Genomic DNA, 26419 nt, shown 5'->3' on the forward strand with positions numbered 1-26419 from the left:
TCTAAGTCAGAGATGAACACTGAATCAATCCCCAGTCCTTTTCCATATTTTCTCTCTGAGGTACCTTAGCTGTCCCCATGAGTTCAGTTACCACTAAATTATTGCAAGCCTCTAATCTGTATTTGTTTTAAATCACTCTCAGCAGTTTCTGTCCATCTGTCCTTCAGTCATATCAAATCCATTATGCTCACATTCTCCTCTACCATTCTCCCTTCTCTGTTTTGGTTAATGGTGTCTCACCAGCTATTGAGCACCCGAACAGAGCCCTTCTTAGCTCCTCCCTACCTATTGAAATACCGCTTTAATATTTCTCAAATGAAACCCTTTCTTTAAGCTTGTACAGAATGGTACATGCACCCTTATTTGTCTTTAACATTTCTCTTTAGTCCCTCCTCCAAACTGCTCCACCAGAATCTTTCTAAGTCACACAGTTGATCTTGCCACTTCTCTGCTTTTGAGCCTTTCTGGTGGTTTCCTGTAGCTTAGAGCAGAGGTATGTGAACTGACCTGTGGGCTGAGTCTGGCCCGCTGCCTGTTTTGTAAATTGAGTTTTATTGGAATTTTGCCATGCTTATTTTTTCAAGTATTGTCTATGGCCTTTTTTATGCTATGACCAGAAAGTTGAGTGGTTGTGCCAGAGGTCATTTGGCTTGCAAGACCGAAAATGTGTACTGTCTGGTTCTTTACAGAAAATGTTGCTAGTCTCTGGCTTAGAGGATAGAGTTCAGACTTGAGTAGACTGAAAAATCCTTCATGATTTTGTCCCAAACAGTTTAGTCACCATCACCCTTTGAAATACTTTAAACTCTACCCTGTTCTTTTCTGGGCCTGCATAATTTTGCATATTTTCATGCCTCGTTTTTCATCTGCCAAACTCCTATTCATGCCTCAAAACCCAGCTAAGTTTGTTCTTCCTCTATCAAACTTTCCTCAGCTGTTCCTGGCAAGTAGTATCCTATAACACATTTTTCACATTTTTATTATAGCACTTTTCTATTATAGTCCATAGTGTATGTGTGTTGTAGCACATATTGTAACACAATTACTTGTTCTTCTGATGATCTTCCTAGACTATTCTTTCCATTGTCTTGATTATTTTTGTATACTCTGTGCCTGAGTTTTTTAATAGCCAGTGAAGAGATGAATGAACAGACAGATATAAAAATTTGATTAAAGGAAAAATTTCTGAATTAGGTATGTTATTTGGGACTTTGCACATGGAAACTGCTCAGACCATGTTTGTATGTTAAAGTACGTAGTTGTTTTCTCCTCTTGTTTTACAGATGCCCTCTGGTTTCTTAAACTGAGTTTTTGGAAATGAAATTTTGACAGTTGAATCACTTAAAATGCCCTCTAAAGAGGACTCATTTTCCTTTTTAAATAATTGTCTTAGCAATAGGAATAATTGCTGTCTAATATAAGACATATGGGTCAAACCAGTAATTCATTAATTCAGTTCCGTATTCTTTTTTTTTTTAATTGGTACCAGGATCAGTTTTGTGGGAGAACATACCAATGATTTCCATGATCTCAAAAAAATATTTTTAAGTTTATTAAAAGCAGTTATAGACATATTGCATTATATGAGTGGTTTCTCAACAGGCAAGAATCAACAATTCATTGTGTTAATGATAATAACTCTTTAAAACTTTGTATTTAAGAAAAGGTAATTCATGCTGAGCATAGCAAACTGAAAATAGACAAACAGAAAGCAACACAAACACGTGATCCTGTCACCCATAAATAGGATATTATGAAAGTACTGGTGTTTGTCCTTTTAGTATTTGTTCATATGTATGTATTTATTTTATGTATACTGTTAATTCTTTTTTCTAAAAGGGAAATACTATACAGTTTTAATACCCTTTTTTACACTTAGTGTTAGTCATTACCAGTTACTCATGCCATTAAATGTTTTTCAAAAATAGATTTTTTTAAATGTCTGCATTAACTGTTAAACATTTATTCTGTTACTGAACATTTAGATTTTCTCTAAGTAGTCTTGGCCTTCATTAAAACTACAAAGATGTATTATCCTATACTAAATATTATGTAGTTGTTTCGACTTCAAGCCAGGGAGCTCCTGTTACTATTGTCAGTTTCCATTAAATCAAGACTGTGTCATGATAAACATGCTTATCTGTTGGTAAATATCAACAATAAAACCCAAATTAAAGTGGTCCTTCCCAGTTGAGAATGTTAGTTCCTAGCACTAGCTCTGGCCCTGACTTTCCTCTCCTAAATGTTTACCGTAATGACTGGGCTCTGGGTACCTGGGCTCCTCTTCCCCTTGAAGTTCTTCAGTTGGTTTCCAGTTACAACTCATTGAAACCACAAATCCTTCTTTAGATCCACTTAATCTGCAATGTAATCTGGCTCTTATCTGTTCCTCTTCACACTTACTCTATGCCACTAATTTACTGCTGCACTAATTCACTGTATCCTGATTCTGATTCTCTTTGGTAGCAGCTAGTTTCTTGCTGGTACCAAAGGGACTTAGGGCTTGGTATATATAATTTTCCTTCTACCTGCTCTACCTCTTTTGCTTCACCTTTATTTAATTAACTTTACTCAGCTTTTACATTTTCATAAGTTTTAAAATTTTAGCAAATGTTATCTCTTTAGAGAGGTTTTCCCTGACCACCTTCTAAACTAGGTCTCCCTTATCTTCTCTAATAGGATCCTGTACATTTCCTTCATGGTAATTATTTGTATTACTTTGATGTTTTTCTGCCTCTCCCCATCCCAGACCCACTGTTAAGCCCCAAGAGTGGGGAGGAGGCCAGGACATTTAAAAAACCAGTGTGTAGAAATAGCTATATATTTTCTGCTTATGGAACTACTTATAATAGGGTAACATATGGGAAATGTATTTTACAGTAGGAAATAAGACTTTAGTTTTAACCTTTAGGCATTGTCTTAAATTCATTGTGACCTTCCCTATGCTTGCTTTTAACTAGTTAATATTTAATCTTTGATAATAATTCATTAATGTTGTCTACAGAATATCTTGATAAAATGGGCCCATACTGCATGAAGAGTAAGACTTTAGTGCAACTAAAGCATATCTGAATGATAAAATTTTTAAAACTTCTTATGGGTATAATTTACATACTGTAAAATGCACAACATATCTTAAGTGTACACGTCAATGACTTTTGATAAGTGTATGTACCTGCATAACCACTATCCCTATCAAGATACAGAACATTTCTGTCACCCCAAAAATGTTCCTGTGTGGTTACTCATTACCCCCTATAGGCAACCAGTGTTCTGCTTTCTGGTATCATTGGTTAGTTTTGCATCTTAAATTTCATTTAAATGGAGTTATACAGTATATGCTGTCTAGTATCTGATTTCTTTTACTTAAATCATGTTTTTGAGGTTTTTTTATGTGTGTTTATATGTAGCAGTTTTTGTTGCTGAACAGTATTCCATTGTATGAATTGATCATAATTTGTTTATCAATTCTTCTGTTGATGAGCATTTAGCTTATTTCAGTTCAGGGCTATTATGAATAAACCTGCTATAAACTTCCTTGCATAAGTCTTTTTGTGTGTGTGGATGTTAACTTAACTTGGTAAATGCCTAGTAATGGAATTGCTGGGTTATAGGGAGGCTTATTTTTCATTTTATAAGAAACTCCCACTAGAAATACATGAAATTTCTGGTTGTTCTTCAATCTCACCAACATATTTAGTGTTATCAGTCTTTTGATAATAGTTATTCTAGTGGGTGTGTGATACTTCACTAATTTGCTCTTACACAATGACTGATGATGTCGAATACCTTTGTGTGTGCTTTTTGGTCATTAATTGTCTTTTTAAGTCTTCTGTGTATTTAAGGTCTGTTTAGATCTTTGCACACTTTTTATTGCCTCTATTTTGCTAATCTTTTTATTATTAGTGTTTTAGGAGTTCTTTTTACATTGTAGATACAAGTCGTTTGACAGATACTTGTTTTGCAAATGCCTTCCAGTATGTTTACAGTGTTCAAAAATAGATTTTTTAAATGTCTGCATTAAACATTTATTCTATTGTGTATATATTTATTGTACTTTTTTCCAGATTAACAGTTGAACCCATTACTTAAAATTTAAAGGTAGTTCACCTAAGTTCATATTTAAGCATATTATTAGAAAATATGACTGACATACTGTTAAGAAATAAGTTTAATTTTGTGGACATCCTATACAATCTTATAATATTTTCTTTATGCAGTTGTCTTTTAAGTAAAGAGAAGAATATAAAAGACAGTTTTTAAAATTTACCCACATATTGATCATTTCTGGTATCTTTCATTCCTTCCCTTAGATTGGCGATTCATCTGGTGTCATTTCCCTTTAGCCTGAAGAATTTCCTTTAGACTTCTTTTAGTGCAGATCTGGTGATGAATTGTCTGTTTTTGTCCACCTGAAAATATTTCTATTTTATCCTCATTTTAAAACAGTGTTACTAAGAGTATGCATATAATAACCTCTACTTGTTTTAAGTCTACAATTCAATGATTTTTAGTATATTTACAGAGTTGTGCAGTCATCATCACAATTTTAGAACTTAGTGCCCATTAGTGGTCACCTGTTCCACTCCCCCTATAGCTAGGCATCACTCCTTTACTCTTTGTATGCCTCATCTGGACATTTTGTATAAATGGGATTATACAGTGTTGATCTTTCCCTTTCACTTAGTGTAATGTTTTTGAGGGTCAGTCATGTTATAACATGTATCAGTACATAATTTCTTTTTTTTTAATTAGGTTCCTAAAATATTATGAACACTCATTGCTTTTTTTTTTTGGTGTCATTAATCTACAATTATATGAAGAACATATGTTTACTAGGCTCCCCCCTTCACCAAGTACCCCCCACAAACCCCATTACAGTCACTGTCCATTAGCATATTAAGATGCTGCAGAATTCCTACTCGTCTTCTCTGTGTTGTACTGCCCTCCCCGTGCCCCCCCCCAACATTACACATGCTAATTGTAATGCCCCCTTTCTTTCCCCCCCACCTTATCCCTCCCTTCCCACCCATCCTCCTCAGTCCCTTTCCCTTTGGTAACTGTAGTCCATTTTTGGGTTCTGTGATTGTGCTGCTGTTTTGTTCCTTCAGTTTTTCTTTGTTCTTATACTTCACATATGAGTGAAATCATTTGGTACTTGTCTTTCTCTGCCTGGCTTATTTCACTGAGCATAATACCCTCTAGCTCCATCCATGTTGTTGCAAATGGTAGGATTTGTTTTCTTCTTATGGCTGAATAATATTCCATTGTGTATATGTACCACATCTTCTTATCCATTCATCTACTGATGGACACTTAGGTTGCTTCCATGTCTTGACTATTGTAAATAGTGCTGCAATAAACATAGGGGTGCATCTGTCTTTTTCAAACTGGGCTGCTGCATTCTTAGGGTAAATTCCTAGAAGTGGAATTCCTGGGTCAAATGGTATTTCTATTTTGAGCATTTTGAGGAATCTCCATACTGCTTTCCACAATGGTTGAACTAATTTACATTCCCACTAGCAGTGTAGGAGGGTTCCCCTCTCTCTGCAGCCTCGCCAACATTTGTTGTTGTTTGTCTTTTGGATGGTGGTGATCCTTACTGGGGTGAGGTGATATCTCATTGTGGTTTTAATTTGCATTTCTATGATGACTAGCGATGTGGACCATCTTTTCATGTGTCTGTTGGCCATCTGAATTTCTTCTTTGGAGAACTGTCTATCTATTCAGCTCCTCTGCCCGTTTTTTAATTGGATTATTTGCTTTTTGTTTGTTGAGGTGTGTGAGCTCTTTATATATTTTGGATGTCAGCCCTTTATTGGATCTGTCATTTATGAATATATCCTCCCATACTGTAGGATACCTTTTTGTTCTATTGATGGTGTCCTTTGCTGTACAGAAGCTTTTCAGCTTGATATAGTCCCACTTGTTCATTTTTGCTTTTGTTTCCCTTGCCTGGGGAGATATGTTCATGAAGAAGTTGCTCATGTTTATGTCCAAGAGATTTTTCCCTAGGTTTTTTTCTAAGTTTTATGGTTTCATGACTTACATTCAGGTCTTTGATCTATTTCTAATTTACTTTTGTGTATGGAGTTAGACAATGATCCAGTTTCATTCTCTTACATGTAGGTGTCCAGTTTTGCCAGCACCATCTGTTGAAGAGACTGTCATTTCCCCATTGTATGTCCATGGTTCCTTTATCGAATATTAATTGACCATATATGTTTGGGTTAATGTTTGGAGTCTGTATTCTGTTCCACTGGTCTGTGGCTCTGTTCTTGTGCCAGTACCAAATTGTCTTGATTACTGTAGCTTTGTAGTAGAGCTTGAAGTTGGGGAGTGAAATCCCCTCCACTTTATTCTTCCTTCTCAGGATTGCTTTGGCTATTGGGGGTCTTTGCTGGTTCCATATTAATTTTAAAACTATTAGTTCCAGTTCATTGAAGAATGCTGTTGGTAATTTGATAGGGATTGCATTGAATCTGTATATTGCTTTTGGCAGGATGGCCATTTTGATGATATTAACTCTTCGTAGCCAGAAGCATGGGATGAGTTTCCATTTGTTAGTGTCCTCTTTAATTTCTCGTAAAAGTGTCTTACAGTCATCATTTACATTATTCTGCTACTTCTGTTTGTAATATGTTGATTTTTCTTTCATAAAGCTGCTTCAAGTGTTTCTCTTTATCTCTGATTTTTAGCAGTTTGATTATGATGTTTTTCTTGTATTTGTCCTCCTTGGAGTTTGCTGAGATTCCTGGATTTTTAAGTTAGTATTTTTCATCAAACTTGGGAATTTATCAATCATGACTTCTTCAAATATTTTTTTCTCCCTCATTCTGTTTTTCAGGGACTCAATTAAACATATGTTATATCCATTACTAGTGTTCCTCAGTTTGCTGAGGCTGTGTTGATCCCTACCCTCTCAAAAATCCTTTTCTCTAGATTGGATAATTTCTTTTGATCTTTCTTCACCTTTACTTCTACTGATCCTTTACTTCTATTGTCCCATCTAGTTAATTTAAAATTTCAAATATTTTAATTTTTTGGTTATAAAATTTACATTAAAAAGTTTCTTTCTCTACTGAGATTCTCCCTACTGAATTTCTTCTTTAGAGAGCTATTTAGTTATTTTGTCATGCCTAGTTATTTTGACCATGTACCTTTAAGTCTTTGAATGTACTTATACCGACTGTTTTAAAGTCCCAATCTGCTAATTTCAATAACTGAGTCATTTTGGGGTCTATTTCTATTGACTATTGTTTCCTTTTTGATAACATCGCATTTTTTCTGCTTCGGTTAATGTCTAATAATTTTTTACTATATATTGGACATAGTAGATGATTCCTTATAGGCACTTTGGATTCAGGTACTCTCATTTGATGAATGTTACTTTTTGTTCCAACAGGCAGTTAAAATACTGGCTGATCGTCTTGAAATTGTGGAGACTCGGATTTACACTTTGTTAGAGTATGTCTGGAAATTCCAAAGTGTTTATTAATCTCTTCTGACTTGGTGGAACAAAACTCTTAAAATGTCTTGCAGTAGGGAGGAAGCAGCTGAAATCTCTGCTTAGTTCTTTTAGCCTTCAAGCTGTTTTTTTCTGCTGAGTTTCTTGTGGTCTCTTCCATGTGTGTGCTGTTCAGGGCTTAGCCAGGTATTTAAAGGGAATTTATATTAAAGTATTTGGGGCTCCCTCTGTTACTCACTGCTTTCCAAGATTTCTCCCTTCAGTTTCCAGCTGCTGTGGTAATCCTGAACTCCATCCTCAGGTACTGCAAGCTAAAAAGATTGTTTTTTTTCTCAAGTTTTAACCATTCTGTACCACAGGGTCTGTGGGGGCAGAAGTGGGCGTTCAGGGAGTTCTCCAGTGGGGGAAGCTGTATGAAAGTGGATCTTACTCACTGTGTCTTCTTTCAAGGGCAGATACCCTACAGTTTTTGTCTACTTTTCAGCACTCTTCAGTGCTTTCAAATAGTTTTTTATTTCTTTCTTTCTGAATTTAAGGTGTCCCTGAATTATCTCATCTGAACATAGTCTCTGCTTTGAAAATTTCCACAGCATGCTCTACTCTTGCAGTTCTTTGTGCGCATGATTTTTCTCCTTCTAGTTATCTATTGCTGAATTACAGATAACTCCAAACTTAATAGTTTAAAACAGCCATTGTATTATGCTTATGGTTTCTTTGGGTCAGGAGTTTGGAAAAGCACAGCCAGAATGAAGTGTCTCTTCTCCATGTATCAGGGGCCTCCCCAGGGAAGGCTTAAAGACTGGGGGTAAGGTTATAGCTAGAACAGCAGTAACCTGGAAGTATGTACTAACACCTCTGGCAGCTCACCTCCAGCTGTGGGCCAGGACACTCGTACATGGTCTTCTCAGCCTTGTGGCCTTGGAATTTTTACATGATGACTTAGAACTATAGTATTAGTGTTCCAGAGAAACAGCTACAAGCTGCAGTGCCTTTTATGATCTAATCTCAGAAGTTGTATGGCAGAAGTTACATAGCATCACTTTCTCTACTGTATTGCTAAACCACTCTTCATTGTTGGCCCAAATTCAAGGGGAGGGACATAGATCCACCTCCTAATTAATTTGGAGAAGTGTCAAAAAATTTGCGGATGTTTTAAAACCACTATGTTCACTTAGCAAATCATAAGCCCCACTATGTCCTAGCACGAGTCCTATATACATGTCAGTATTCACTGAAGTACTGAGTTTTTCTTCTTAATAACAGTAGATTTGGACCTAAAGTAAATTTGTGTTTAAACTTTAAGAAGGTAGTAAGATATTTTACTTCCTGAAAACACTTCCTCAGATTGATTATTTTTTTGTCTTTTTATTTATAGAATATAATGTTTAATGAAAAATCCATGATTAAGTGGTGAAAATGGCAGGCTTCCTAGATAATTTCCGTTGGCCAGAATGTGAATGTATTGACTGGAGTGAGAGAAGAAATGCCGTGGCTTCTGTGGTAGCAGGTATATTGGTAAGTGAAAAAGCCTGGTTGGTGACATTTATGTCTCATCTGTTGCCCTGAAAGTTAATATTGATTCCTGTGAACTGTGTATACCCTTCCAGAACTATTTTATTTCACTCTTGTCTTATATAAATAATTATCAGAGTTCTAGATTCTGTTACTGAGCAAAAGTAGGCCCTGGGTTCATTTGAGTTTATAACTTTGTTAAACTTAGTATCTTTTTTTCAATTCAAGTGATAATACAATTATTGTAGGCAGTAGCATTTTTTTATTAAGGTATCATTGACATACAATCTCATGAAGGTTTCACAGGAAAAACAGTGTGGTTACTACATTCACCCTCATTATCGAGTCCCCCCTGATACCCCATTGCAGTCACTGTCCATAAGTGTAGTAAGATGCCACAGAGTCCCTACTTGTCCTCTCTGTGCCACACTGTCCTACCCATGACCCCACACACACCATGTGCACTAATCATGATACCCCTCAATCCCCTACTCCCTCCTTCCCCACCCGCCCTCCCTCACCCCTCCCTTTCGTAACTGCTAGTCTCTTAGAGTCTGTGAGTCTCCTGCTATTTTGTTCCTTCAGTTTTGCTTCGGTGTTATACCCCACAAATGAGGGAAATCATTTGGTATTTGTCCTTCTCTGCCTGACTTATTTCACTGAGCATAATATCCTCCAGCTCCATCCATTTTGTTGCAAATGGTAGGATTTGTTTCTTTCTTATGACTGAATAGTATTCCATGGTGTATATGTACCACATCTTCTTTACCCATTCATCTACTGATCGACCCTTAGGTTGCTTCCATATCTTGGCTATTATAAATAGTGCTGCAACAGATTTCAGTATCTGTTATATTTTAAAAGTTTATCTCCTTGTGTATATGGTTCTGTACTTGAAGTCCAATAGGAAACAATAAATAAAGCAGAACAGGAACTAAAGATAATTGTGAAGCTATCTGCAGGCAGAATTCTTTTAGATTTGTCTAAGTTTTTCTTGCTCTTTATGATAATCTTGTCTGCACTTAGTTTGTCTATGGAATTCTTTAGCAACTTGTCTACTTTAAGTCTATTTAGGTTACAGAGAAACATTACATTTTATAAACTGTTCAGTTAGTTATGCAGTATTTAATCAAATTACTTAATTAAACTGTAGCAGGCTTAGTCTTGAAGACATGACCACTCCTTCTAAGCATACAGCTCATTAGTGGAAGCAGAGGTGCTTGAGCATATTGTAAAGGGATGTTCTCTAGAGAGAATGAAACACATCAGGTAATCAGATTGCTGGTTAGTTGAGAGAGCTTCCCTTGTATATAATTATGGTGGGTGAAATAAGCAGATAATTCTTTCCCAGATAATTAAGTTTTATCTTGTATTGAGAGAGAACTTTAGAATCTTACCCAGATTTGATTAGTTAGGATCACCTCATAATCTATAAAGAATAAGTAAACAAGGGATTCTTATTTTTTATATTTCAACATCCAAAACTGAAAGTAGAAATATTTTATGTTTCACATATATGGTCTGTTGAAGAGAGGAATGTCAAGAGCAGGTATCATGCCAAGCCAAAGTGTGTTATTTAATAGCTTGGGGTGGTCTCAAGTTTTTTACAGGTTGGTGGATAATGATTGATGCAGCCGTGGTATATCCTAAGCCAGAACAGTTGAACCATGCGTTTCACACATGTGGTGTATTTTCCACATTGGCTTTCTTCATGTAAGTATGAAGGTAATTCTCAGTTCAAGACTATTTTTCTAAAAACATTATTTCCTTAAAGTTTAATGCTATCTGGAATAACTTTTTTATTTAATTGATATATTCTTCTTTAACATTATATATATATATATATATATATATATATACACACACTCCCGTTTTATTAGTTTTTTTATGAAGAATGTGTTGAATTTAGTCACCTTTTTAGCATTTATAAAGATTATCATGTCATTTTTCTCCTTATTTATTAAACTGGTCAATTATTATATTTTATCAGTCCCAGATTATTTTTCATATTTTCATATCTCTTAATACCAGGGTGCTTCTTATAGTCAGTGGTATCTTATAAAATTTTTTTCTTTCTTGGTGGTATAAAAGATAATGGTAAGTTTTAAAAATCAGTGACATCTTAGATTTAATATGTTACATTTCTAGATTTTTTTTAGTAATGGGTCCCCTTGAGTATTGTAATACACTCAACTTTTACATGGAGTATTATTTTTTTTTTAAAATGTTACTTGACTTTGTTTGCCAGTATTTGTGGGGAAGGTATGATAGGCCTCAACTGATACTGGTTTATGGCATTTCTTTTTTTATTAAATCATTTTTAGGTTTACCAATTGTCTCACTTCATAAAAAAGTTTGGAAGTTTTTCATAGGTGTCTTTTAATATTTAAAGAAAATATGTTAAACATTAAGGTTATATAATTCCCTAAAACATATAGGTGTTTCAAAATGGTTAACTGTAGAAGATGAAATTACTTATATCCAAGCAGGATGCTAAGAAAAGGCAATTCCTATTACAAATGAACCTTGCTTTAACAAAAATGGAAAGAGAAGCTGAACATAGTGAGCCTATTTATTTTATATGGGCCAAATATTCTCTGAGAAATGGATCAGAGAAAATCACTTGACTTCTAACAAAAAGATAAACTTTTTAACTCTTGATTGTAATGAGTATCTAAAATGGGATAACTCATACTGTCATTCATGTATAAATGTAAAATAGGCAAATAGAAAATCTTCCCCTCTTTCATAATCTCTGGAGACAAGTGATAGTAATCTCTTAAAATTATGTTTTCTGGGTGTACTTTAAATAAGACCATTTCTATCCACTAGGATAGTCATTAAAAGATATGTTCGCTTATTCAGATATGACATTAATTGAGAGATGTTTCCCTTCTAAATGATACATAAATATCTGAATATTTCAGTGGCATGAAAGCTGATCAGATGGTTTTGTACTGTTCCAGGATAAATGCTGTGTCCAACGCTCAGGTGAGAGGTGACAGCTATGAAAGCGGCTGTTTAGGAAGAACAGGTAAAGGCACTTTGAGTTATAATGTACGCTGACAAAGGAGAGGTTTATTAGCAGAAAAAGCAAAGCCTCTAGTGAGTCTTTGTCTAGGACTGGTAATGATTATATAGAATCTTTTTAGCGTTACTTAAATCCTAAGAAAGTTAAAGTCTCTGTCAGAAGTTACAATTTTTGTCATATTATGCTGCCCATTGTGTATAGATAAAATGTTACTATCCCAAATCAGTGAAACTTGGCCTCCAGCTCACTCTTCCAGTGCTAATGATGGATTTATTCTTATCCCAAATGTCGATGGATAATATCACTTAAAAGATAGCTGACCCTGACCACTAACAGCAAACTATGGACACATTAGGACGTCAAACCTATGTTTTCCACATTCAGTTCTGATCAGCTGAGTAATCTACCACAGACTGCAACAAAATTGTTTAGAAGAAACATACTATTTGCCTCTCTATTAAATTGTTTTTGGAGTTTGAATTCTTTTGAATTGTCATCCAATAATATTCCTTTATTTAGGTTTTGACCCATTCTATTAGATCCAGGGGTTTGTTTTCAGTGAAATTTCTATGCCGTATGTGAAAGTACAGGGCTCAGTGTCTATTTCCAACCTTTTAGGACTAGGGTGATTTGTTGTTACGTTTGGAAATTTGGAGTAAGTGGGAGAGGAATTTTAAAAGATGATTAACAGCAAATACTTGTAGAAAACTTTGGACCAGAGACTGTCCTGAATACTTTATACATATTAACTCATTTAATTGTCACCATAGTCTTATAAGTGCTCTTACTGCCCTCAGTTTTAGATGATGGATTAAGGCACAGAGAGTTTAAATAAATTATGCTAAGTCATAAAACAAGTGAGTGGTGGAGCTATGATTTGAACACTCATTCTGGCTTCATAGCCCATGCTTTTAGCCACCATGCATTGAGGACCATTTGGTCTCTTTGTCTGATATAGCACCACATATATATATATTGGCTTGATTGAGTATAATGTATATAAAATATAAAATTCACCAGTTTACAGTATACAGTTGGAAGAGTTTTGGCAAATGTATACCAGGTACATTACTACCACTATAGTCATGTTATAGAACATTTCCGTTATTCCAAAAAGGTTCCCTCATACCCCTTCATAGTTAGTCTCCTTCCCTCCACATCCGGGCCATCATTGGTCTGCTTTCTATCATACTTTTGTCTGGTCTAGAATTTCAGGTAAATGGAATCATGAAGTAAGTATGGTAACATTTTAAACCTCATAAAGGGAGGTATGAAGAGCTTAACTTTTTTCTCATGTCAAGTGGTAAGAACACAATGTGAGATTTGTTCTCAATAAATTTTCAGTGCACAATGTTTTACAGCAGATCTCTAGAACGTATCTTCTAGAGCCAAAACCTTATGCCTATTGCAGCAACTCCCTGTTTCCCTCTGCCCTATCCCCTGGCTGCCGCTCTTCTACTCTCTGATTCTATGAGTTTAACTATTTTACGCACCTCATACAAGGGAACTTCTTAAGAAAGATGGAGCCCTGTTATATCCGACAACGTGGATGAACCTGGAGGACATTATCTTCAGTGAAATAAGCCCATTATAGGGGAACAAATTAGCTTTCCTTCCTTTTTTTTAAATTGAAGTATCATTGATATACAATCTTATGATGGTTTCAAATACACAGCACAGTGGTTCAGCATTCACCCATATTATCAAGTCCTCACCCCCTCCATTGTGGTCTGTCAATGTAGTAAGATGTCGTAAAGTCATTAAGTGTATTCTCTGTGCTGTACTACCATTCCCGTGACCTACCTGTATTGTGATGGCGAATTACTATGTTCCTTAATCCCCTTCTCCCTCCCCACCACCCTTCCCAACCTCCCCTTTGGTAACCACTAGTTCCTTCTTGGTTTCTATGAGTCTACTGCTATTTTGTTCCTTCTGTTTTGCTTTGTTTTTATACTCCACAAACGAGTAAAATCATTTGATATTTGTCTTTCTCTGCCTGGCTTATTTCACTGTGCATAATACCCTCTAGATCCATCCATGTTGTTGCAAATGGCAGGATTTCTTTTCTTTTTATGGCTGAATAATATTCCATTGCGTATATATACCACATTTTCTTTATCCATTTATCTATTGATGGACTTAGGTTGCTTCCATATCTTGGCTACTGTAAATAGTGCTGCGATAAACATAGGGGTGCATGTCTTTTCAAATCAAGTATCTTGTTTTCTTTGGGTAAATTCCTAGGAGTGGAATTACTGGGTCAAATGGTATTTCTATTTTTAGTTTTTTGAGGAACCTTCATATTGCTTTCCACAATGGTTGAACTAATTTACATTCCCACCAACAGTGTGGGAGGGTTCCCTTTTCTCCATATATCCTTGCCAGCATTTGTTTCTTAAATTAGCTTTCTTTTCTACCTGATTCTTTAAATGCTGATGCAGATTGTATAACTTCACTTCCATTGGGATCCTTGAGGAATTGGAGAGGAGAGGAATAGTGACAAATGACAGACTAACCTAAGTTAAAAGTTCACAGTGTATGCACATATATTGTTAGAATGTTGTGCATAGAGCACACAGTAGTTTATTTGATCATTTTTCTTTAAAGAGTATTCCACAGACTTGCTGTAGATTATGTACTATTATCTATTCTCTATAGAAAATTTTATTGTAACTTACCCAACTTTTTTAGCTTAAAGGTAGAAATTGTATTTTCCTTGCTTCTGTCTGGTTCCCATACTTTTTACCCTAAGTGACTATTAACATTTTATTCCACAATTATTTTCTACCCAGTTAAAATTCACATTACAGTTTATATTTTTATGTGGTACATATAGTGCAAGTTTTGTCTATTGCTTCAAAAATTAAGGGCAAACTGTCTTATAAGCGTGCTTAGGTATTTCCACACTAAACTTTCATACTACTTAAATGGTTTATGTAACATTCCCATTTCATTTCCAGGGGAATTTGCAGGAAAGTATTATGAATGTAATAAGTACCACGAATGGAACTGTTAAATAATAAAACTCTAAAAAGGAATGGGAACTAGGTAGAAAAAAAGATCATGTACTTAGAGTCTAGAACAAGATGGCTACTTTTGATTGTTCATTAACTGACTCTGAGCTTCCTTGCAGTCAGAGCAAAAAAAAGGGAAAATAATACAGGTTTTCATGTTTTGCTAAACAAAAACATACTCATGTCTTAAGGGAAATTTTTGTCTTGTTTAATTCTATTGGAAAATTTGTGTGTGGTCATATGTAAAGGACATGAAAGAAAATAGTTATAAGGATTTTTGATAGTTCTTTTAGTCACTTAGGATAAAAGCTGTGATTGGATATAGCTTGGAGGATGTCTTTTCCCAAGGAACTAAACATTACTGTATATTTCTGGAGATCTGCTTAGTATTAAAATAAAATTTATATTATCTAGAGGCCTATTTCCTTAAGTATCAGCTGTTCTAAGCATGCTGAGTTTTGATCAGTGTTTCCTGCATATCTGGTTTCTAAAACACATGTATTTCTATTCATTGAGTAACAGAATATCTGAAAATGAGAGCCAAATTTAGCTTTTTATTGTGGAAATTGGCTTGAATTTTATTTTCCCTTCAGTGGAGCTTTCTTCCCCTCCTTCAGGATGGGCTGTCAATATACCTGTGATTAGAATATGGTGCAAATGTTAACCTGCTTTCTAAAGATGTGTTCAGTCTATTCAAGTGTCCAGATGATTACTTTAATGAGATTCTATTGTATAAGTTCTAGAATTCCATACAGTAGAGGGTTGAAGAAATGCGTCTGACCTTGAACTGTTCAGAGGTATGTTGACTGCCTCAGTCATAAAAGAGACTGAATATACTTCTGAAGAATGGCTGCTGTTTGCACTATACTGAGTCATGGCATAATTCCAACATTGATGAAAAGGGAACATATTGGTCCTCATTCATTTGCAGTCTCATTCCTGTGTGGTGATAGTCATCAGATATATTTGCTACTTCGAAAGAACAATTACCTTGATAATATATACAACAGGATAATTTTCCAGGTAGGGTTTATTTAATCAGTTCAGTAGAATAATTACTTATGAAGCTCTCCTGGTTTAGTTTACTCAGCTGTTAGTTTCTATAGCCAGTAAAAAGGTAACTTTCCCTTTTTCCAAGTACGGCTTTAACCCTTCATAGTTTTTAAAAAAAATCTTCATTCAATTAGTTGTTATAGCAGTTGTATGCAAGCATGTGATCGTCTTTGATAAGTATAACATTTATTAGGTTAACAGTGTTTCTAGTGGTATGCATTCTTAGGACAGTTACAGAGATGAGCAAAATCATAAAGCCTATTCTTCACACAGGTGCTCGAGTTTGGCTCTTCATTGGTTTCATGTTGATGTTCGGGTCACTTATTGCTTCAATGTGGATTCTTTTTGGTGCATATGTTACGCAAAGTAAGTCTTTATTCCTCCTTTATTTCACTGGAGAGATCCAAATATATTTTTTATATTTGCCATGGTCTGTTAATTACCTGGTGTAAAATTTAGTTTAATTGTATTTTTCAGTTGACTGGAAGATACGTCTCTATGAGGAGATACATAAGTTATTTAATATAAGTTTCTCAGTGGGTCATTGAGTGCAGTCGGATAACCTGGTTAGAAAATCCAAGCCACTGACAAGACCATGTAACTCTCAGCCATCTGAGAGTCTCTGATTTCCTTCCTTTCCTTGGACAGGAAGGCTGTATATATACAGCCTTATACAGCCAGGCTGTATACTAGAGACCTGTTTACTGAGGGTTGTAGTGGTGAGAAACCTGTACAGGTCTACAGTCCCTCATACACAATGCTAAAATCTATAAGGTGCTGAAAGTCGAGTTTTCCATACCCAGCTTGCAGTGAAACCAGACCTAAATTGACGTGTTCTTTATTTCCACTTAAGTATGCAAATGTGTTCTTGCGGGAATTTGGTGTATTTGATTGTCAGATGCTGGACCAGACCCAGCTGGGGATGCTATGTAATATTTATGCCCCATGTTACCATGCTTAAATCTGAAAAATTCTAAATTTCAAAACATACCTTACCCCAAGTATGTAGACCCTGATTTCTTTCCTTCCACTGATACCTCCTCCGTCCTTCCCAAGCCTGTAATTTTTTTGGTCATAGATACAAGGGGAGTTTTTAAAAGGCAAGACTGAAGACGTGTGTAGCCTTCATATAGAAACTGTTGATGCAGTGGAGTGAGCTCATAGAACACCATTCTCAGTTTTCTGGCTGTTCTAGACACCATAGCTTTTTATCCACAGGGGTTGAAAAGCAGGACCCAGTCCCAGCACTGCTTCTGGAAGCATTAGAAAAACCTGTTTCACTGGCTCTTTCCCTTCCTCCGAGATAGGAGTCAATTTCAGATAACACAGCTTATTCATCTTCTGATCCCTCTACCCCTGGAATTACTTTGTCACTCTTAACTATCACATCTCCTTGTCCTGACCCACAGCTCACCTTACTCTTGATAGGATCCCTTCTCTCACAGTTTGATCAGGGTAAGATCTTTGGAATAGCTTTGTCTTTCACTTGGCATAAAATGAATCAGTGCAAGAGGACAGTGGTGGACTAATGTTTAAATGGTACTGCCCACCAAATATATCTAAAATGTGTTAATTAAAAATACTAAATGGAGCACACAGTTCTAGTATTAAGCTCATTTTAAGGAAAAGTGCTTATTTATTTTTTTGTTTTTTTATTTAGGAAAAGTGCTTTTTAAAAAACAGCTTCATTGAGATGTAATTTGTATATCATGTAATTCACCCATTTAAAGTGTTTTTAATATATTCACAGAGTTGTGCCACCATCACCCCAATCCAATTTTAGCACATTATCATCTTTCCCAAAAGAAATCCCTTACACGTTGGCTGTCACTCCCCATTACCCCTCTCCACCAGCCCTAGGTAACCATAAGTCTGCTTTCTGTCTCTGGAGACTTGCTTATGTCATATGAGTGTAATCATAAAGGGAAGTTCATTTTAAGCTCATTTTATCCTTGACTCTGGGAGCCGGGTGGGCTGCTATTACTGATTTCTTTGGGAAGTCTGCATAATTACTTGAAGCAACATGTGAAACTTTCCAGTTTCTGTGATGAAAGTAGGAATAAATTCATTCTTGAAAGTTGTGTAGGAAAGTATTAAGGCTGTAAAGCTTGTACACTCATTGGTTGTATCTTAATCTTTAGAGAACTAGTACATATTGAGAAATTTCTCAGTTATGCATCTCCATATTTCTGTAGCATTGCTCATTATAAATGCTTTTCTGTTTGAAAATTATGTGCTTTTACTTCAAGACAGCATTTCTAAAACATTTCAAATCTTTTACTGTACAGGTTTTCTTGAACTATTAATAGTAATAGCAGCTAACATTTACAGAGCACTTTATGGGTCAGGTACTGTTGTAAGCACTATACGTAGTTACACATTTCTCATTCTGTGGGGTGGGTGCTGTTATTCCCATTTTACAGATGAGGAAACAAGGCATAATGAGGTTCAATAATTTGCTCATGGTCATACATGTAGTCAGTGGTAGAGTTAGGATTCAAATCAAGTGGTCAGGCTCAAACTTCGAGCTCTTTACTGTATTTCTGTGTTGTTTGCTCTGATATCAAAAGCAAAAAATTAAATGTTTCTTCATCCTATTCAGTATTCAATATTTATAGTTTTATAAAAGATTAAATATCCACAATTTAAGTAGTTTCCTATTTTTTCTTTTTCTATGAAGATACAGGAGAGATTCAGTGGAAGAACATGATGAATTATAATGATCTTTTTTATACCTGTCAGATTTGCATAATGAAGCTCCTGAATTCATGAAAGAAAATAAATGAACAGAATATTAAATCATTAAGAATTTAATTTGTATCTTTCTAACATTTTGCATTTTTATACAGTTGTCCCCCCTTATCTGTGAGGGTTATGTTCCAAGACCCCCTGTGGATGCTGGAAACCATGGGTAGTTCCAAACTATGTATACTGTTTTTTCCTATACATACATACCTATGACAAAGTTTAATTTATAAATTGGGCAGAGTAAGAGATTAATAACAATACTACTAATGAAATGCAAAATTATAACAATATACTATAATAAAAGTTATGTGAATGTGGTCTCTCAAAGTATCTTATGGTACTGTACTGCCCCTTGTGATGATGTGAGATGATAAAATGCCTGTGTGATGGAAGTGGGTGAATGACATAGGCACTGTGATGCAGCATTAGGCTACTCCTGACCTGATGGGAGGTCAGGAGGATTGTCTGCTTCTGGAGCTCGGTTGACTGCAGGTAACTGAAACTGTGCAAAGTGAAACCGTGGATATCGGGGACCACTGCATTGGCCACGGAAAGTAAAGGGGTGCAGTGCTGCTTCAACCATTTGGGTGCAACTAGAACCCCAGCAGTTACTTCAGACAAAAAGAAAACCTTGTAAGTTCATTGTCTTTTATCCAGAGTGAGAGCAATCCTTTGTTTTGGGAGAATGAGATTGGCATTTTCTTATTTCTATTTTGTTCAGACTTCTTAAGGTTAATAAATAGCAGCAATATTTTGTAGCTGTCTTCATGAATGGCATGAGTATTTTGTTACTGCCATCTGCTGTTTGTAATCTAATCTGTTTTATTTTGTATGTACAGATACTGATGTCTATCCAGGACTAGCTGTGTTTTTTCAAAATGCACTTATATTTTTTAGGTAAGTTGCCTCATTTCTTAACTAGTGCCTTTCACATTTACAGAGATGTCATCTTTATTATAAGAGCAGCGTATACAATGGAACATGTACAAATTCTTTGGAAAAGTTACAATGTGTAGAACTTTTAAAATTTAGTGAAAACTCCACTGTTGCTTGAAAGCATACATAAGCCATTTCAGTAGGAGTCCTGCTATGTGCCAAAACCTCAGCTGGTTGTTTTATATATGTTAACTTTTTAAATTCCCATTTAACTCTTAAGTCTGTAAGTCAGGTGGTGTTTCCATTTTATAGATGAGGAAATAAAGCTTAGAGTTTACTTAAACCCAACCAGTCAATACAGAGCTGGGATTTGAACCCAGACTTCTGCTTCCATAGCCTGTGCTTTGTTAAAAACCATACCAGGTACTTTACTGAAAAAGAAAAAAAGAAATCAGAATTAACACATAGTATGCATGTTATATGCAAAATCTGGTTAAGGAACTGGATTTTTTAAGTAAGTTTTTAAGATAACCTAATATAAGTATAAAAAGAAAACAATATTAAAAGTATTTTTAGGGGCAATTTTCTAAATAGCCCTCAAAATGAAGCCTGTAATCTGTGCTTTTCAGGACATCAATGTCTTTTAATGAAAAGATGGGTATTCTAGGCATCCATTTATAAAATTATATCTCCCCCAATCCCATGAAATCATTAGGATCTAAGCCCTGAAGAACTTCATTTTTGTCACTGGTTTTAAGCAGTTTGATTATGTTGTGTTGTGGTATAGTTTGCTTCATATTTCTTTTGTTTAGGGTCCATTGAGTTTCCTGGATCTGTGGGTTTATAGTTTTCATCAAATTTAGAATCTTTTCAGCCACTATTTTTCACATACATGTTTTGTCCACCCCACCCTTCTGGTATTCCAGTTACATGCATGTTAGGCTGCTTGAAGTCATTTCACAGCTCACGAATGCTTACTTCTCTTTTTGTTTGTTTTCTCTCTGTGTTGGAATAGTTTCTGCTGTTGTATCTTTAAGTTCACTAATCTCTGCTTCTATCCAGTATATTTTTCATCTCTATTATATTGGGTCTTTTTACATTCTCCAGCCTCTCCTTAACATGCCCAGGCTTTCTTCTACCTTGTCAAACATGTAAAGTATATTTATAACTATTTCAGTGTCTATCTAATTGTTAGTTCTGAGTCTGTTCCTGTTATTTCTATTTTCTCCTCTTAAGGGGTCTCTTTTTCCGTTTGCCTCTTTGCATGCAGCTGGTTGGGGCTGGATTTCGTGCTATTCCTTTAAGTGTTCTTGAGCTTTGTTCTGGGTACAGTTAGGTCACTTAGAAACGTTTTGATCCTTTTGAGACTTGCTTCTCAGCTTTGTTAGGCAGGACCAGAGTAGCTTCAGTGTAGACACTAATTTGTCCCCCATATTAAGGCAATGTACTTCCACGCATTCTTCGTGAATTCTGTGTGTTCTGAGGGTCCTGCTCTGCTTATGAGGTTGTAATGTCTTCCCATCCCTGTAGGAACTTGGGGTATTGCTCTTTCCAATGGTTTTTTCCTTTTCCCTGGGTAGTTTCCACACATGCATCTACTGATCAATACTCAAAGGAAGTCTCAAAGGGAACCCCCCAGAGATCTCCTGGGCTCCCTCTCGTTAGCTCTCTGTACTACTGCCCTGTAAACTCCAGCCACTTTGGCCTCCCTGAACTCTCAACTCCATTTCCTCTAAGGGAGACTGCAATGCTCTGCCTGGGCTCCCTCTTACTTCCCTGTGGCCTGGACACTCGTGTTTTTGAAAGATGTTTGACAGTTTCTGCTATCTTATAATTGTCTTGGGATGGGACCCACAGCCTTCTGGAGATACAATAAGTTTTCGTGAAGATATCTTAGGCACTGTTTAGAGATCAAATTTAAATTTAGATCCCGCCCTTTGTAGTGGTAGATGAGTCCACGTAAACGACAGTCGGAAGAACAGAAATGTTGTATGAATAAAGGCCTGTGTTCATGTGGACAGCAACCACTGTGTCAACTGTGTGCTCTGTTCAGGGGCTGGCAACTTACCTGCCAAATGTGTGCTTCCTATGTGCGGGGCCTGTTCTGAGCACCAGAGAGCAGCCCCTGCTTCTCTGGTCACTCTTCCTCTGTTTCCTTGGCCAGCTAATCCTCCTGCCCCTGGCCACTAACTTTTGAAGTTTCTAGGCCTCTCCTCTACTTGTTCTTTTTCTCTCTCTAGGTGAGTTTTATTATGCTTAGGACTTCATTTATTGCCTGTGTGCTAATGAGCCACAGATGTCTACCTCCGTGTCTAAACCATATACCCCAGTTCCTACTTGTCCCCTCTTGGTGACTGATGTTTCAAATCCAGCACGTCTAACACGCTCCCAACTCACTCATGCTTCTCTTCCTCTTTCCCCTATGCTTTGTGGAGATAATTCCCACTCTTCCTTTAAATCTCAGTCAGATCTCTAGCACAGATTCTTGTATTTTACTCTCTCATTACCATGTGCCTCACTTTTACAGCAATTTTTTGCAGTTGGAATTCGTCTCCCTCATTATTCTTTGCTCTTTTAGTGAGCACATTTGTCTATTTGTCTTGTTTTGTCTTAAAGTCACATTGCTAGCCCTTAGCCAGGTGCCTGGGGCCTAGGCAGTACTCAGCATAGAACGATCACCTGTTAAATGAAGAATCGCAGCGTGGTTTGTTTTAGGAGGCTTCAGTTACTGTAGCTCAGACGGCACTGAATCTTAGAGATGGAAAGTGGCCCCGATGCGTGCCACGATGACAAATGCCCCTTTTCCTTACAAGTTTCCTAACTAATAACTTTCCGGGTTTTAAGAAAGGGTATTTAATTAAGTTCAGCCATTGCAGTCACCAGACTGCTTTACAAAACAAGCAAATTCAGACCACTACCACCACAATCTTTAATTTTAGAAATTGATAAAAAGGGATCAGTGAGGTACTGTCAAAGCATATTTAGAAACTAAATTCTCTGTTGCTTGTTTTATGTTTTCCCCTCATGATTTATTTTAATATCTTTCTAGCACTCTGATCTACAAATTTGGAAGAACTGAAGAGCTATGGACTTGAGATGACTTCTTAAATCACATTTTCCTTTTGTTATATTCTATTTGTAGATAAGTTTTTATCTCCCAATATAATTTACACATTGCCAAATGGAATAGATTGTACATTAAATGTATTGTTCCTTTATACTTTCATGCTGAGTTTTGAAATAGTTTTATGAAATTTCTGTCCTTTTTTTCACTGACTAGATTGTTAATATGTACTTAAGACTATACAGATGGGATGATGGGTATCAGTTTTTAGTCCTACAGACTTAAAGCTGGATCTGCTCCCTGAGTCAGGATTGTACCATCATGTCATTTTAGAGTTGACTACTTTGTTTCAGTATCTCTAATTTCTGAAGCTGTGCAAAAAATTCAGCTTGGTATATCTGAAATGAGCACTGAGCCATTAAAAAGGGTATTTCAGCAAGTTGTAATTTATTTTGGCTTAAAAATTAGATTTTTTTAAAGGAAAAATATTTGTCCTTACGTATTAAAGAAGTGGACTTTTATATGAAGATTTTTTAATTGCCTGAAGGAGAGTCTGAAAGTGTCTTTTAAAAACAATTCCTCTCATATGACTTTATTTAAAGAGAAGGGATAATAAATACATGATCAGATAAGCTCAGTTTTATATGGTTCATGTAAAAAGACTGTAAGGTAGCTCAGCAATGTGCTTCTTACAAAAGCAGCTTAAATAACCTATCTCCCAGGGTTCTCTTTTGACAGCCTACTATTATCTGATATTACAAAATTCAATATCAAGCAACTTTGAGACAACTGCATTTTAAAAAGCATGAACCATAGAGCAAAAAGAATAATTAGTTTCAAGATAAAGCATTTCTTCCCAAAGAGAATTATTATGACCTAGTGAAAAATTAGTCATTTCATCCACTTAGTTACTGACTACAAGTCTCTTTCGCTGCAGCTCTCAAGCTTTGGGGGAACTCCTCTTGCAAAGCATATCTTTAAGCTGAAAGTTCATACGCCAGTCAAAAACTTGCAAGCTGAATTGGTAACACTGTATTTGCACTGTGTGTATTCCTGTGGGAGATTTCAGGGGGACAGTCAGGTCTTTATTGCTGCTCTGGCTTTCCCTTGTTGTACAGGTTTTCTGTTGCAGTTTTTTCCTCCAGGGGTTTTTATAGAGCCTTTTGTTGTAAGACAGAATAATATCAGTGGTATTCTATGCAAGCCTTATTTTGCTTACCTTCTCTCCTGTCTGAGAGGATTTACTGCACACAGAGTATGAAGCAGTTGTGGAACGCTGTGCCTTTGTCTCCACACTGTCTTGTTTAATCACTTCTCTCTGTTTTTTCCTCAGAATGTCAGTAAACTTTGTCTTGCTTCCAACCAGTTGTAAGAGGAATTACTTGTTTCCACTCTCTTGTAACCTGTGGCAATAAATACTACTTCTCACACATTCAAATATTGTTCAGTCTTTTGGAGAGAAAGAACCGTAAAAATCGGTTTGCTGTTCATTTTTCAGGGGACCAGTCAAAGAAATTTCTCCTAATGGAATAAAGAGAAATACATTATGTTCACATTTGTAAAATGCTGGTGTGAAATGAAGGCTAACAAAGGGCATTCAGAAAGAGCGACTGAAAATAATGGCTGTTTTTTTCTATTCTTGGTTCTGCCATGAACATGTTTTTTTAATTGTGAGCAAATTATGTAGTTTCCCTCTGTTCATTTTCTCATTAAAAAAAAAAAAAGATAATGATAGGATCTACTCTTACAGATATTGAGTTAGAAAAGACAGAGGCCTTCATAATCACTTAAAATTAGATGTGACTTTTGTCTTGCCAATGAATTTCAGCCCTTGACAAGTTCACTATGGATTCAGTGAGGCCCAAAAATGACAATGGAACGTTCTTGGGATGAAAAGGTGTTTTATACCCAACTTTATTCCCATGGTGGCAGGTCAGTCACTAGAATCCTGTACACTCAGAGGGAGTCTGCAGGCAGCAGGCCAGTTTCTGCCTCTGGGAGTCTCTACCCACCACAGCTATCTCAGTCTCTGTCCTCAGCACTGCCACCACTCCAGCCTCTGCTCTCCTGCAGCCATGTGGCAGCTGTGCAGCCATGCCACCACGTAGCCCAGAGTACTGGGCAGAGCTCTTTATATATAGTCTTTATATAGAATCCTGGCCATAGGAACCTTCACTTTCTCCACACTCCATCCCTCCAGGAATTTCAGCTCTCAATCTATGTGCCTTCAATCTGCGATCCCTGTGCAAAGAAGCTGAAACATTGTAACCAAATTCCATAACAACAGAGGCTATAACAATATGCAAATAACAAAACTTACGACAAATTATAATAACCCTCAAGCCTGAGGAGATCCATTGCCACTATGTGGTCATCCTGGCTGTATTCAAACCAGTTCTACTCAAGTGAGTTAACCAAAAGGACCATGGGTGGGATTTAGAATACCCACTGTATCCAGCCTCTCCAGCAGAAAGTCTCGCAGACACACAGGCCAATCTTGTTGCTCTGTCTCTGGCTTCTCCTTCTTTGTCCTTAGTGGCTGGAACTGCTGCTTAGATTTCAATTGTTGCCACAGCTCCAGTAAGATTCTCTTTGACTTTCCAACCAATTTCTCTCTGTCTGCTCCTTCCTTTATCAAATCAACCCACATCTGGGTCCTCATGACCTTCATGAAGCTGTTTAAATTCTTCCTTCAAATAGCAGGCTATTTCCTTCTGTGATTTCATTGCTTGAGCCCGAGGACAGGAGCAGGGCATACAGTGCTCCATGACCTGGGGAGGGGGCTGCACCTCTCCTGGAGGAACCCACGGTTGCCAAGTCTTTATTTGCTTTCAGGCTTTCCACCAACTTTCAACCGGGTGGGGGTTCAACCGAGGAGGGGCTGATGCCTTCAGCACCGGCAGGGCCTCTGTTCATCAAACCTCCACTCCTCCTCCATTTCTGGGACTGACGGCTCCACTACATCCTTCACCTGCCCCACGGCACCCAGCAGCCTGCACTCTTGCGCTGCCGCTTCTTGTGCTACCACGACATCCTTTACCACTTCCACAGCACCTTGTAGTGATGCCATTTCAGTCACCAACAAATTTTTTACCTCCTCAACGGCACCTCACAGCTCACGTTCTTGTGCTGCCTCTTATGCTCCCTGCAGGAGGTCTTTTTCCCTTACAGCCTTTCTCAGTACTCTGAGAAAAAAACTCTGCACCTTTCCTGCCACCTCACAGGCACTGTTTCTCAAAGGACCTACTTATTACACCAAGGGCCACCCCTACGGCCTCAGGTGTCACCTCCACCCCTTCCCAGCCTTGAGGAGGGGCCCAGTCCTCTAGGAGGCAAGTCACGTCAGACCACATGTCCACAGGGGACACTCAAAAGTCTCCCACCCATAGGCACAGCTACTGAAACACTCCTCCTGCGAGAGCAGCTTGTTTTGTTCCTCTGTCAACAATGAATCCTGCCAATGTTGCCAATTGTCTTGCCAATGGGTTTCAGCCCTGGACAAGTTTACTATGGATTCAATGAGACCATAAATGACAACGGAACATTCTTGAGATGAAAGGGTTTATATACTGTGGGATAAAATGAGAGTTCCTGTGGCCAGGATTCTCACCTGGCCCTGGTTGACTAGCTAACTGCACACCTGTGGGCAATTC

The 26419-nt window shown here is 36.9% G+C and overlaps 1 protein-coding gene across 2 annotated transcripts in view; it reads left to right on the plus strand.

Annotated features, from left to right (window-relative positions):
* Nucleotides 1–26419, plus strand: part of TMEM50B (transmembrane protein 50B) — a 41218-nt gene that overhangs the window by 11778 nt on the left and 3021 nt on the right. Inside the window, exons 2-7 of one of the 2 annotated variants that reach the window (XM_037014803.2) lie at nt 8844–8983; nt 10581–10693; nt 11947–12014; nt 16352–16444; nt 19666–19723; nt 22752–24204. In XM_037014803.2, coding sequence (XP_036870698.1) covers nt 8885–8983; nt 10581–10693; nt 11947–12014; nt 16352–16444; nt 19666–19723; nt 22752–22797 — 477 coding nt within the window. In that variant the 5' untranslated portion in view covers nt 8844–8884 and the 3' untranslated portion in view covers nt 22798–24204. Of the gene's footprint in view, nt 1–8843; nt 8984–10580; nt 10694–11946; nt 12015–16351; nt 16445–19665; nt 19724–22751; nt 24205–26419 lie in introns of those variants that run through there. The other variant, XM_037014802.2, reaches the window with a different exon arrangement.

This window comes from Manis javanica, chromosome 3, assembly GCF_040802235.1.
Source record: "Manis javanica isolate MJ-LG chromosome 3, MJ_LKY, whole genome shotgun sequence".
NCBI lineage: Eukaryota > Metazoa > Chordata > Mammalia > Pholidota > Manidae > Manis > Manis javanica.